This window comes from Microtus oregoni, unplaced genomic scaffold (assembly GCF_018167655.1).
Source record: "Microtus oregoni isolate MIOR12 unplaced genomic scaffold, Mior012 000060F_ref0000265, whole genome shotgun sequence".
Lineage (NCBI taxonomy): Eukaryota > Metazoa > Chordata > Mammalia > Rodentia > Cricetidae > Microtus > Microtus oregoni.
Window position 1 is genome coordinate 10,751,068 of NW_024543870.1, and position 14,354 is coordinate 10,765,421.

A 14,354-nucleotide genomic window follows, 5' to 3' on the forward strand; every position below is an offset into this window, starting at 1 on the left:
GAAGATGTGAGCATACAGAAAGTATTTTACACAAACCCTCTTGAGCTCTTAGATCGAATGAGAGCATATTGAGGGCCTGGAGAAGGGTCTTCCCATGACTCTGGATCTTTGGCATCTGCCATCAAGATAACTCCCCTTGATCTGGTTTCTCTTATCCAGTTGTACACAATTGTCAGGATATCTTATCAAATAGCCTGACCAACTCCACATGGCCTGTGATTAGTGCACCTGTGCAGAGGAGCATTTACTAAGGTGGCAGTTGGGATTGCTAGCTTCTAACCCTCAAGATTCGGTGTGTTCTGTTCCAAAGAGCCATGTATTCAGAGGGCCTTGTCAAATGATGTGAGAAAGCCCAGAGAATGAGGAGCCATCAGTCTGCACGCGCAGTTTCTTTCTCTATTAGCACTAAGTTCCCCTGCTCTACTTCAGCCAGTGAGTAACCTGTTTTAAGACTCTGGGTGGGGAGTGTTCCAAAGAATGTTCCTTGATAAGAGTTGGGACCAAATCGTAAGTAAGCCCATCCTGAGACAACCTTTTTCCTGCAGCTCTGAAAAGAAAAAGAACACTGACACCAAAATAACCAAGATGAAAAGGAGGGAGGAAATACAGCTGGAAGTGAAGAAACGACACAGACCTCCCACATACACACTTTAAAAACTTTATTTATATAAAAAACTCATTTGTTTTTAAAAGCATTAACAAGAGAGAAAGAAAGAGAGAGAAGATACAGAGCAGAAGACATGCCCCTTAGTAGTGTTCGGTGGGAAGGTAGGATTTTTGGTTTGCTGAAATTGAATGTTTAGTGTTTTTATAAATGAAAGCGGGAAAAACAAAACAAACAAACAAAAAAACAGTTAAAGGTCCCCAAAAGCCCATGGCTATTCTATTACCCACACCCCACCGAGAGAAAGAGCACCAGGAAGAGCATGGAGGACAAGAGAAACCAAGAATAGAGCCAGGTCTGTGGGGGGGAGGTTCCCTGTGCAGTGTCCTCTGAGGGCCATGGGAGGAGAGGCTCTGATTGCCAGAAAAGGTTGACTGGGTTGGAAGACATGGGATGGATGGGGCTAAGAAGATCTGGGAGGGAAGCAAAAGGTTAAAAAGAAGTTGTAATGCATAGGGAAAGGGGTTGGTGGTCTGTGCACTTTTCTCCTACCCCATAGCCTCAATATATTAAGGAACAGGACAAGAGGGATAAAGAATTCCAGTTGCATTGAATAGAGCTTTTAGATTAAGGAATTGAAGGCAAATCAGGAAAAAAAAGTTTACAAAAAAAAAAAAAAAAAAAAACACCCCACATAGTAGCAGATTCCAAGTTGTAATAGTCCCTACAATTGGAAAGGGTATAACAAAGGCTAAAGAACTGGAGAGAAACCCTTGGTTTCCTAAAACCTTCCAGAGATGATGGGAACTGAGGACAACCAAGGAGTAGGAGTCATGGCACTCCCTACTACTCGCCTCACTTTGAGACTTATCGGGATGGGATTTTCAGTCCCAACTGTACATTGTTAAGCAGAAGCCTGCTGTGGCTAAATCAGAGGCTACAACAACCCCCAACGGGGACTTGAGGTTCCTTAGGTCAACACTCCTTTCCTTCAGCTACCGAGGGTCAACAGTGGGTAAGAAAGTAACAAAATCTAACTTGCAAAATCATGAGAAATGAGACTGCAGAGGCAAAGAAAGGCACGTGGAAGAGAGGAAGGAGATGCACCCCAGGCCAAAGGCACGAAGAAGAGGCAAAGCCAGGGCAACTCCTACCTTAGCAGGGCAAAGGGGGCAGGAGTTATGTACAAGTCTTGTAGTTGGCCAACAAATCCAGGGAGGGGAGAAGGGAGAAGGAGGGACAAGCCTATAGAGAAGAGAGATGGGGAGGGGAAGGTGGGGAAGGCCAGCTTGAAGCTTCCTGTCAGCTCCAGACTAACCGCTTCATGTACATTCCTTCTACTTCCTCCCGGAAGCTCATCTTCTCCCCAACAGACAATCGCTCCGTTTCTTCTAAACCAAAAGTGGTCCATGGCATTCTCTTTTCACATAGCCTTGCAAACAGCCAGGTCATTAGCAGATTCATCACAGGGTAAGAGAGGAGGGTTGAGTTGAGGACAGCCTTGGTCAGGGCAGCACCCCAAGGTTGGCCTGAAGCTGACAGAGGAGATGGAGTCTGTAGGTCCTTTGTGGTCCCTGCCTTGGACAGGAGGAACAGGAGTTCCTAATCCCAGTTTGAGGAGTGCCTCACTTACTTGAGGGCCCTTGCCAGGTGGAATGTGCCAATGTTTCCAGCCTTCTTGGCTTCAAAAACAGCCAACGGATAAGGGAAGAACTCACACTTCCCATTATCCGAAACAAAATTAAAAGTTCCCTCCCCACCAGAAAGATAGTCTTGATTAGAAGTCATCAGTTTGTCAGAGTGCTGAATACTGCATATACAGCGTGCAATTTTCAGTTCTTCCCATGGCTTCCAGTGAAGAGTTCCACTCTCCCCTCCCTCCACACAGGCCAAGATTCCGGGGAGAGCTGGCAAAAAGAGCTAATCTGCAGCAGTATCTCAAGATACGCAAATAGCTGAGTCAGGTTTCTTGGGGAAACGAGGTAGGGGATGGAAGGACAGGACAATTAAACTTCAGTGGAAGATGTCGGGAACTGGTGGAATGAAGGCAGCCACTCTGGGCTGTATGGGTAGGAGGCAGCCTGGCAGTTGGCACAATAGTCCAGCGAAGAAAGGAAAAAATCATCAGTCCATTTCACCACCAAAAAATAAAAGTAATATATTATAAGCCCAGATGGAGCAGCATAGTGGTGTTAAATCTTCTGCTGTGGGGAAAGAAAGAGAAGGTTGTTAATAAGGCTGAGAACAGAAGACCTAAAAGAAAACAAGGCAGCTGAGCAAATCTGGAGGCAGGAAAGCAGCACACAGCAGAGAACCAGATCACCCGCTGCATCCCAGCCTTTGAAGGTCAGGATCACAGAAGCAGACATCCTCGGGCCCCACGGGGCTCAGACAGTGTCTCAGGCCTGATCAGGTCAGCATGATTGGAAAGAGTAGGTACACAGAGGCCTCCTTCTTGAGGACCATTTTAGGGGTGACTGGAGGACATACCATGGGGGAGTAAGACACTTGGTCCCCCTCATCATCCAAAACCAACACATCCAACTCTTCCTCCAAAGATTCCTGCCCCTCGTCCTGCTGTGAACACATGCAATTTGTTAGTAAGAGAGCCAAGATAAGAACTCTAACTGTGTGCCAGTTAGGAAATCTCGTTTTTAAACAAACACTGCTAGAAGTAGAATGGTGAGACCCCTCGAGGTAAGTGAGAGAACCGGGTAATGTATGGCAGAACAGATTAGTTAATGTTAGTCTCATCAGTAACGCTTGCAAAGACTTCCTCCAACACAGTCAATGAACAACACCCCAAGAAACTTCAAGATGTATCAAACCTCTACTTGAAAACACCTACCAAAGAATGATATTACCTTTCTCTTTTCTTTCCCAATTTCAAGTACCACACAGTTTCAAAATACTATCAGCCTCACAGACACAGCTGTGTATAACAAGGATTTACCATCAGGGGTGCTCCCTTCAATGGCTCCATATCACCCAGATCCCCAGATCGATCCAGTGTTCTGTTGTGGTCTCCTCTTTCATTCAGTGTGGAATAGTTGTTATCTAGAGGGAAAAGGTAAACAGAGACAATATATTCCCTGTAGCATACAATGTATATAAATTAGGCACCTCAGTAGAGAAGTCAGCTGTTTCCCAAGCTCCACAGCATTAAAGACTGATGCTTTAATATTTAAACATGACTCGAATATAACGGGAAAGATAATGTATGCGGTGGGCACACCCAGTACTAGGGATGAGTTCAGTGGTAGAGTGGTTGGCCTAGATTCAATTCCCACCACTGCAAAAGCAAGAAAAGGAAAACAGTGCAGGACACCAGGTGTCATGGTGGGTGACATCAGGGATCAGGCTGCTTCTGAGAGCCCTGAAATGAGGAGAAGACAGAGAAATGAGCGGCAACTGCAAGGAACTGACAAAGCAAACACAACGCGAGTTCAGCCTTGGGGAATGAAAAGAAATTAGAAGAGCAAAGGGGAAAGCTTAACACACCCAAGGCTTTTAAATAATGCAGTGTTAGATGAAGGGTGGATCCACAGATGCTCAAGGCCATCCTCAGCTACACAATGAGTTCAACTACAGTCTGAGCTACGTCTGAGCTACGGCAGACCCTAAGAACAATAGAGTAGAGCGAAAACACAGGAGGCCCAAGAGTTCAAGGTCATCCTCAGCTATATTGTAAGTCCAGAGCTAACCTGGGCAATGAGACCCTGCCAAAATATAAATAAATAAATAAATAAATAAATAAATAATTTTTTTTTGAAAAGAAAAAGGAAGCAGTAAGTAATCAGCTAAACTGAGGGTAGGGAGAAAGAACAGAGAGAGATCGGGGCAGATTATATGGATACATCCAGACTTTCTGAGAACATATGTTGGAAGAGGGGCACCAAGAGTGCAAGGTCAGGGCTGGAGCGATGACTCAGCAGCCGCAAGGCTCTGGACGCAGCTCCCTTCACTCACATGGGGGCTCACAACGACCCCTATCCAGTCCCAGGGTCTGACCTTTGAGGGCATGAAGCACCGCACATGGTAAACAGACATGCCAGCAAAATACTCATACACTAAAATAAAGAAAATATGCCAGGCGTGGTAGCATAGGTCTTTAATCCCAGCACAGGGGAGGCAGAAGTAGGTAGATACCTGTGAGTTCAAAGTCAGCCTGATGTACAAAGTAAATTTCAGGAGAGCCAGGAACACACAAAGAGATCGTGTCTCAAAAAATAAAAAGATGTTTTTTAAAAAAATTTTTTAAGAAAATTTAAGGTCATTTCATCCACAGCAACATGTAAAAATGTAGAAAAGACCAGATTGATCAGATTTTATTATATTTTCAGACAGCCTCTCAAATGAAGATTATTAATCACGGTCCTTCAGGGATGGCAAATGGTGAGAGTGTTCAGAGGGATAAAAACAACAGGCAGGGGAGATCGTATCTGTAATCCCAGCACTTGGGAGGTAAAGGTAGGGGATCAGGAGCTCAAGATCAGCCTCAAGTGCACTGAGTTCAAGAGCAGCCAATGTGAAGTGAAACCCTGTCTCAAAAGAGAAAGGAACACAGAAAAACACCTACTCACCCCAATTAAACACTATTCTGCAACATTAGACAGGAATTCATCACCTACCTAATGACTTTGTGTTTGACCCCATATTGCTCATTGGAATTTCTTCCCGGTCAGGTTTCTTATCTACATGGAATTAGAAAGTTATCCAAATGAAAATCCAATACACCACAATCTATATAAACGACATTTCTCCCTGGCATGCCATCCTTCCCTAGCTCTATTCAAATAAAGCTTTACTCAGCACATACACTGTGCCAAATCCTAACCACAACTACAGTTGTTACAGGAAAGCCCTCACAGACTTTGATCTCTTTCCTATAGAAACCCAAACACAGGAAACGTAGCAGAGGCCAAAAGATGGCTACCAAGACTGATGGCCTGAGTTCAGTTCCTGAAAGAACTTGTGGAATCAACTGACTCGCACAAGCTGTCCTGACCTCCACAGATGGACCTACGCTCAAACAAAAAGCTCTTCAGCAACCTGAGCTGGTATATCTCAAAGCTCCTTTAGTCTTAAAACTTATGACAGTCTAGACTGGAAATGTGGCCCAAAAGTAAATAAAGCGTTAGGCACCAGAAATAAAACCTTAGATTCAGTCCCAATCACACACACACGTGCGCGCGCACAGGAAATAAATTAGGGTGCAAAGGACTTTTATCAGTGTGGAATAAGTACATATTACTATATTCAGAAATGTAAACATCTATTCCACTTAGAAATAAATTTATTACATAATCATAAACATCTTCAATTTAAAAAGCATTGTGTATGGACAGGCAAGGTGGCTCAGCAGACCAAGCACTTGCTGTGCAGGCCTTACAGTCTGAGTCTGACACCCAGAAACCATGCAAACCTGCAAGAACCAGCTGCAAAGAGCTGTCCTCTGAGCTCCACATAAAAGCCACAATACATATCATGTATACAATAATAATAATACTACATTTCAAAGACAAAAACCAAAGTGGGGAGAGCACTGTTTAACATTTTTGTACGCCTCTTTTAACTTTTAATATCACACTCCCATAATTAGAAGGCAGAGGCAGGGGATCAATGCAAGTTCCAGACCAGCCTGGTTCTACAGGAGTTCCAGGTAACTGTGGGGCTCATGGCAAGACGCTGCCTTAAGAAAACCTGAAAAAATAGATGGGTTACCCTGTCTTGTCCTTAAATAAAATATTTACTCATATAAGATTTTGAATGTCATGGCACTGTCTCCCTGCAAGAAAATGGTTTACAGAACTATGCAAACGTCATAAAATTAACACATTTAAATATGCATGTATATTTTTAAAACATTTATATGATATCATTACTTTATAATCATAAAAGCCATTTTTGTTATTACTATTCTTAACACTTTATTTTTTCTATTATTACGTCTTGTGTGTGTCCATCCATACTAAGACATGGATCTGGAGGTCAGAGGACAACTTTCAGGAGTCAGCTCTCTCTCAGGGAGGAAGTCAGGTTGTCAGGGTGGAAGGAAGTGAGTTTACCTGTTTAGCTACTGGGGAGGGTTTTTCAAGACAGGGTTTTTCTGTAGTTTGGAGCCTGTCCTGGAACTAGCTCTTGTAGACCAGGCTGGCCTCAAACTCACAGAGATCCGCCTGTCTCTGCCTCCCAAGTGCTGGGATTAAAGGCGTGTGTCACTACTGCCCAGCTGGCCCTACTTTTTTAACCAAAGTGATAAGATTTCCACATTTATTTTTGGGAAATGCTTGCCGAATAATCACATCTCAGTTGCGCCATAAAGTAAAGCAGCACTCTTTAATAAAATAGCAGCCAGTCTAATAAGCAGGCCTACAGTCTGCCTCTAGACAGCCCCAGCAGCTCCCACACAGCACAGGTGCTGCACACGTCCTCATTCGCACTACATATCAAAATGATGTGCACTTGGGGACACTAGTGCCTATAGCTCCATCGAGGATGCTCTTGAGTGCAGATAGCTTTTTATACAGTATATGGTAATGAAAGTAATTTGTGCAGCAATTTGCTGTTATCCTTATTCATGCTGAGCAACCAGCAGCAAGCATCACTGCTTGTATGCCATCTGTACATATGTCCAAGACACCACACTCTAGGGGCTGGAAAGATGGCTCAGTGGCTAAGAGCTCTGGCCGCTTTTCCAGAGGTCGTGAATTCAATTCCCAGCAACCACATGGTGACTCACAATCATCTGTAGTGAGATGTGGCATCCTCTTCGGGCATGTGGGCATATATGGAGGCAGAATATGACATACACAATAGATAAATAAATAAATAAATTAAATAAATAAATAAATCTTAAAAAAAAAAAAGACACCACACTAAAGCCATGGGTCAAATCAAAAGCCAAAATCATTAAGAAGGGTTACAACACATACTTTCAGTGAAAGAGAAATACATGTGTGTGTGTGTATATGTATGTATACAACACAAAATATGTAATTCATGTATGGCAAAGTGGTTTACAAGCTCTAAGTCAGTTAGGGACATAGAACACTTGCCTAGAAAGCCCTGAGTTCAATCCCCAGTACCCAACAAACACGAAACACAAGCACACACACAGTGCTATAACCTAAAGTAGTAATAGCGGTGTACTAGAAGTAATAGACTTTCTGGTTGTTAGGAGTGTTTAGTTTTTCAACTGGAAAAACACTAATAATTACCCTAGCACTTCAGTCAATAGGACACAGAAATTTAAAAGAGAAAGAATTAAACAGAAAAACTAGGCCTCGCTCTCTGAGTCCACAGGGAAAGAGAGGAGCCACACTCAAGCTCACCAAATACTTTGATTTTGGTTGTTTTCTTTTGAGACAAAGTTTCACTTAGTCAAGTCTAGCCTTGACATACTGATCCTCCCTCCTCCACCTCAGAGTCCTGGACTGGGATTACAGGTGCGCACCACCACACCCTTCCCTGCCTGTTTTAATTTATAAGTGCAAACCTCTTCTCTTTCACATTAGAATCCCGAGGCAAAGCATTGCTCCCCTCTTCAGGGTCTAGCTCATGTAGAAATAAACACACACCCCACTTCTCAGTCAACAAGACATCAAGCAATGGCGGGAACACTCTCGGTTACTGTACCTGATTTCTGGTTCCGGTCAATGAGAGGGAGAGTGCTATCATCGTATGAATGGCTGCTCTGGCTTCTCGATGCATTGTTTAGATTCACCTGAAGGCAGACAGAAAACCCAATGTCATAGAAACCTGAATATACCCACTTCTCTCTGCCCTCTCCTCCTAACCATGCACCTCCTGCTTCAGAAGCTCTTAAAGACTAGTGATTTCCTTCTCTGTGATCGCCTGCGCAAGCCCTCACTCACATTCTTCCTCTGACAGACTTAAATTTCTAGGTTCCTACTGACAACTATAACTCTTCAGAAAAAGAATCTGAGGGTAGGCAGTGACACTTATCTATGATGCTGGTACTTGGGGGATAGAGGCAGAAGAATCAGAGAATGGTAAGCACATGGAAGGGTCACAATGGCCGTATATCACCACCACCTGTATCTACTGCGTATTCAACATCAAGAGACAGAACTACATAAGCAAAAGTGAACTGGGCACCACTGGACAAAGACAGTGTACCAATAAAGTCTTCACTAACAGAAAGACTCGGGTTTAGAAGACACCAAAAGACAGAGGCACTAGCCGAGGACCAAGGAGAAGAAAAGCCAAAGCGCTGGCCAAGAGTGTTGGACCTGGAAGTCTGATTTCTTCCACCCTTCTTTTTCCAATGGCTTCCGAAGCTCCTTGTAGCCCCAGATCGTCTGCAAGACAAGAGCTGCTGCCCGAACTTCTTTTTCTGAGCGATTCCTATGGAGGAAAGTAAAACCATACACAGCTTGGCTCCAAGACCAGGGAATCTTGAACCTGTACTCTCTAACACAGTAGTTCCTAATAGTTCCAAAATAGTAGTTCCTAGTAGTTCCAAAATAGTTCCTAATTTGTACCTTCCTAATACACAGCCCTTTAATACCGTTCATGTCCTGATGATGCCCCAATCATAAAATTATTTTCATTACACTTCATAACTATAATTTTGCTACTGTTGTGTATCATATTGTAAATATCTGTTTTCTGATAGTCTTAGATGACCCCTGCGAAGGCTCATTTGACAACCCCAAAGGGTCATGACCCACAGGTTGAGAACCACTACTCTAACAGCACAAGAACATAAAAATGTAAAAATGGGTGAAATCAAAGTTTTCGCCAAATTATATATTCTGCCTGAAACACTGACATAGTTTTGGATAATGGATGTATGCGTCCATTAGCAATGTAGAGACCAACATTAAGAATGAAAATTGTCACAGGGTAATGTAAGGGAAGCAACCTCAGCAGAGGGCAGCTCCTTGCAGAAAACTCTTCTCTCGTACTCAGATTCTCCCAGCTCTGATCGAGTATAAACTCACCCTGATTTGTTGATCAACACCAGCTTCTCAATGCCCTGGGTCTCTCGAAGCTTTTTGGCAGCTTCCAAGTTCTCAGCAATAACTTCATTGATGGTGTTCAAAATAGAAACCACAGTGTCTTCAGAGAAATTCCAGGAGGAGTTCTGCTGACCTCCTGGCAGATTCTTTACCAAGTTAGGAATGGCATGTTTGCCTATAGCAGAAGACAAAAGTAACCCAGAAGGGAGAAAAGGCAGTCAGGCCAGAAGGGGCCATATAATAGTTAGGAGGAGTCTTAAAATACCCTTTACAGAAATCAGGTCAAGTGCAATTTCTAGCTATACAAATCAACTTCATTATTAAGTAAGATTATATCAAAGGGGCAAAGAATACAAGGTAGCCATTAACTCACTGCCCTTCCTCCTTCCTCAAGTGCACTAAGACAACAATGTGATACTGGCCATTAAAATATACTGTCTGGTCTCTGCACATATACTAATAAAAACAATATGTCCAGTATTATTATATGATAATTCAATGGAACAGAGTCCTTATGAATTTAAAAATATCAATAACTTGGGTTCTGCCACTACCTAACTGTACCTGGGCAAATGAAAAAAAAAAAAAAAGAAAAATTCTTAATACCTAGAGAGAAAGAAAAAAGCAGAGAGTCAACAAATAACCATGCTAGAATTAGAATGATTTTGAAGAAACATCCCCCCTTGTGCTCTTTTAAGAACCACTAAACCATCAACTTTCACCAACACTCTGATACATAAAGGAAGATTACAGAATCCTCCTCAGTCAGGCTGAGCACTTTCCAGCACTCAGGAAGCAGAGGCAGGCGGATTTCTGTGAGTTCAAGGTCAGCCTGGTCTACAAAGCTAGTTCCAGGACAGGTTCCAAAGCTACAGAGAAACCCTGTCTCAGGAAACAAAGAAAAAGAAAGAAAAGAATCCTTCTCTTGGGTGACATCAACAATAACTAAACATTTTGCTTTGCCAGCCCTGATTCAAACCCTCACCAATTAACTCTTTGTTCCGAGCATCCACAGCCAGGTTTCTCAGCGCCCCGGATGCAGCTTTCACTACTCGCTCATGTTCGCTGGTCAGGAGGTCAGCTATGGCAGAGAGAGCCTTCTCCTGACGCAAAGCAGAGCGGATGTATCGGCCATACTAGGAGCAAGCGGTGAAAAGATTACAAATGGCAGCAAACAAATGACCTAGTTCCCTATCTCCAAATCTGTTCTCTCAGAGGTACTCACTGTCCAGCGCCCAGCACACAAATTCTGGATGGCTCCAGCAGAGGCTTCTAGGATGGCAGGCGTCTTGCTCTCCTTAAGGAGTGAAATGTATATCCGCACCACTTCTGGCTGAAATAAGAGTTCATAGCCTATACAAGAAAGGGCAAGACAGAAAATGCTGATCAATGCTTACAAACCAGACTGTGGCTGCCTACAGTCCTGCATCTCCAACACTATGCTCCTTCCACATCCCTATCAACTCAAGAGCAAACTCGGAGGCTTCATCCCACATCTCTTTCTTCTCAAGTTTTCATTTTGTCTTTTGAGACAGGGTCTTGTAATGTCACATAGACTGGCCTCAAACTCATCATCTTCCTGTCATATTTCTAAAGCACTAGTGTAGCCTCTCCAGTGCTAGGACTACAAGCACGGACCACCATGCCCAGCTGCCTGAAGCAGTATATACACACTTAATCTTAGCATTTGGGAGGCAGAGGCAGGTGAATCTCTGTGCGTTTGAAGTCAACCTAATCTATAGTTTCCAGACAGCAAGCGCTACATAGTGTGACCCTATCTCAAAAACAAAACCAAACCCTATGGTGAAAACAGAATATACATCAGTTTCATCACATTAAATCCTCTCTCCTTCCTCCTTGACTTGTATTCATGGCTAACTTAAGCCTTGTTTTCACCTTGAGCAATCAGGCTTAATGGTTCAACCTGTCAAACAAATAAACTACTTCTGATTTAACTCAGTAATTCTCCCCACCATGAAAACACCTTTTGTATTTATGGAAAGCTAGCAAGTTTATTTCACCAATACAGTGGGTCCAAAAATCTAAGCTGTAAAAGAGATTTCTTCTAATAGTAAGACTCAAGATCAAAAAACTGCACTTGCCACTTAGCTAGCTATGTCTGTCTTTTCTTTTTTGAGGCATTCTCTCACCCTCTATCCCACTCGGGTTTTGAAGTCACAGCAATCCTCCTGCCTTAGTTGCCCAAGTACTAAGTTTGCAGGCATGTACCATTACACCCAGCCTAGCTTCTGACTTGAAATTAAATACTGTGAGTTTTCCCAATACCTTCAATATCACTTCAAATCCAACAAGAGAGAGAATTGTTAATATAGTGCATAAAACATGTTACCATGCGCAAAAGCCTTATCTCAGATCTCTGCACACTGAGAAAAAGGACAACTTACCTCGAGCAGGACTAGTTCTTTTAGGGAAATCCACGGTATCATTTGCTGGATCCTCTGTAGGCTTTTTCCCTATAAAAATGGGGGAAGGGTAGAGAGAATCTGGTAAGAAGCTTTTAAAGAAAGGAAAGAGTTCATCTCAAACAGTTTTCCATTCTTCAGTCAGAATCTTCAACTCAGAGATGCAGCATCAAAAGAGCCAAAGGGAACCCCACACACAGCTGCCCGAACAGGACCCAAACCAGGCAATAGACTGGTACAAAAAGGATAGCCACTCTTGCTGCATTAACTGAGTTCTGCTAACAGAGACTGCTGTCTAGACCAGCATGTCGAGACCACAGCCCAGGAGAACTACACTTGTTCCAGTGCTTTTCCTGCGTGCATCACAGGGAAGGTTACACAAGGAAAATTAAGGGAAGGAAAAAACCCAAACATGCAGATTAGAAGGAGACAAGCGCCTTAAAAGACTGCACTCACCTCTGGAGAACCACTCATCTTCCAGCGCATCACCAAGGTGGAAAGCGAGGAGAGAAGGGAAGGAAGAAAACGCAGGAGAAAGATGTCAACAGGATCGTGGGCGAGAACACAAGAAAGCAAAGGAGGAGGAATAAGGAGGAAAGCCCCAGATTAGTTGAGTTCTTGTCCTTCATTGTCCCATATGCCAATTCACTAACAACCATCACCACCGCCATCACCACCACCATCACCATCACCACCAAAGCATACAGATCAAGGAGAGAAGCAAAGCAAAAGGACGTGTCTTCACCAGGTAGACTTCCGGACAACTTATAAGTGCCTTAAAGCTAAGTGTTCCTCCTTGTCCCATATTAAAGAACAGGAACTATGACTCACCTTTGCCCTTCTTGGCCCCAAAGCAACTGGCAGCATGTGGCCCGGTATTGTTAGCCACACTGGGGAGTGCCTCTTGGTAGCGTTCTGCCTGTGGGATTTCACGGTGAACTTGATATGATAAGTTCCGAAGCAGGCAAACACAGTTCTCCACAAGCTGAGAGATATCAAACGAAAGGTTCAGTTGAAAGAGAGAATGCCTGCAATGACTTCCAAGAAATTCTGGCTCCATAATTTGAATATTAAAATAGCAATCCTAAAAGGTGCTCAAAACCCCTGCCATCTTCAGAAGGTCCAACTACAGACACAATGGCTTCTGCAGCGATGTAGTGACGCAGCATCTAGTGAGGTTCTCCCTACTCAAGGGGAGGGGCTGAAGAAACTATCTTTGTGACCATCCGGTTACTCTTTAACAGCACTTGCTGGACAACAAGCCAGGCATGGTCCTGAATGTACCCGTAAACCCAGTGCCATAGGAACAGAGACAGGATTGCTAGAGAGCATTTGCTGCCAGCCTAGCCAGAGAATACAACCTCAAAGTGAGATCTTGCCTCCAAAGAAAAAGGCGGAGAATGCCTGGGTGAAAAGGATACCAATGTTCTCCTGGCTGCTCCTGTGGACCTGCACACACACAAACTTCTCTTCTTCTAAACTAAATGCCCATGTTAAGGAGAAGGGTTGGCGTGAGTATTTTATACTATCTGACAGCCTGAAGTGGTAGATCTAAACCACAGTTACCTTGTGAACAACATTCACCCAGTCATTAACTTACCTTGCTGTCTGAATCCTTCTGCCCAATTTCTGCCTGAACAATGAAAATGAGGGCATCAACTAAGCCATCGCATTCCCGAAGCTTCCGGCGAGCTTCACTCCTCTCTGAGCTTACATTTCTAAGGGAAAACACACAGTTCTGAAGATGACTCACGTCCCTGAAGTCATCCTTTGATATCTTTCTCCATCTATTCTAAAGCTTCCTTAATACCTTTTCTATTTCATACAATAAACAGTTCTGCAGTTGGAAATTGACTGCTAGTCTGTCTTCTAAACTTTTTAAGCTTGCAGTCAGGTTGAAAAATGTATACCAAGGCCTGGAAAGGGCAGTCAATCCCCAGCACCCCACGGTGGTTCTAGCCCCGGAGGACCTGACACCCTCTCTTCAGGCATCATCAGACACCAGACACACAGGTGGTGCATAGAAAATATGTATACAAAACATACACATTAAATAGTTAATTAAAAATTGTATACCACAGCCCCAAATGGTAGTCCACACCTGTGATCCCTAGCACTTGGGAGGCAGCAGCAGGAAGAGACTCTGATGCCGGATTGGACTTATTACAAAGCAAACCCTATCCACCTCCTCCACCACCACACACAAGTGTGTGCATGCAGGCATGTGCTTCTGTGCACTCACATGTGAGTAAAAATCAGGGGTAGGAATACAGCTATGTGGTATAAGCTTGCCCAAGTACATACAAGGTAACAGGTCCAATACCCAGCACCACAAAATGG

General features: G+C 43.6%; 1 protein-coding gene across 13 annotated transcripts in view; it reads right to left on the bottom strand.

The window, feature by feature from the left end:
- Positions 1–644: 644 nt before the first annotated feature.
- Ctnnd1 (catenin delta 1) overlaps positions 645–14,354 on the bottom strand; it is a 49,437-nt gene continuing 35,727 nt past the window's right edge. For 5 of the 13 annotated variants that reach the window (XM_041639691.1, XM_041639690.1, XM_041639703.1 and 2 more), the window contains 13 exons: positions 13,615–13,732; positions 12,846–12,999; positions 12,471–12,488; positions 11,997–12,065; positions 10,817–10,944; positions 10,577–10,727; positions 9,574–9,766; positions 8,860–8,974; positions 8,243–8,330; positions 5,236–5,298; positions 3,558–3,661; positions 3,095–3,181; positions 645–2,808 (listed from right to left, as the gene is read on the bottom strand). In XM_041639691.1, coding sequence (XP_041495625.1) covers positions 2,797–2,808; positions 3,095–3,181; positions 3,558–3,661; positions 5,236–5,298; positions 8,243–8,330; positions 8,860–8,974; positions 9,574–9,766; positions 10,577–10,727; positions 10,817–10,944; positions 11,997–12,065; positions 12,471–12,488; positions 12,846–12,999; positions 13,615–13,732 — 1,300 coding nt within the window. In that variant the 3' untranslated portion in view covers positions 645–2,796. The remainder of the gene's footprint in view (positions 2,809–3,094; positions 3,182–3,557; positions 3,662–5,235; positions 5,299–8,242; positions 8,331–8,859; positions 8,975–9,573; positions 9,767–10,576; positions 10,728–10,816; positions 10,945–11,996; positions 12,066–12,470; positions 12,489–12,845; positions 13,000–13,614; positions 13,733–14,354) is intronic. The other 8 variants (XM_041639695.1, XM_041639694.1, XM_041639693.1 and 5 more) reach the window with 8 other exon arrangements.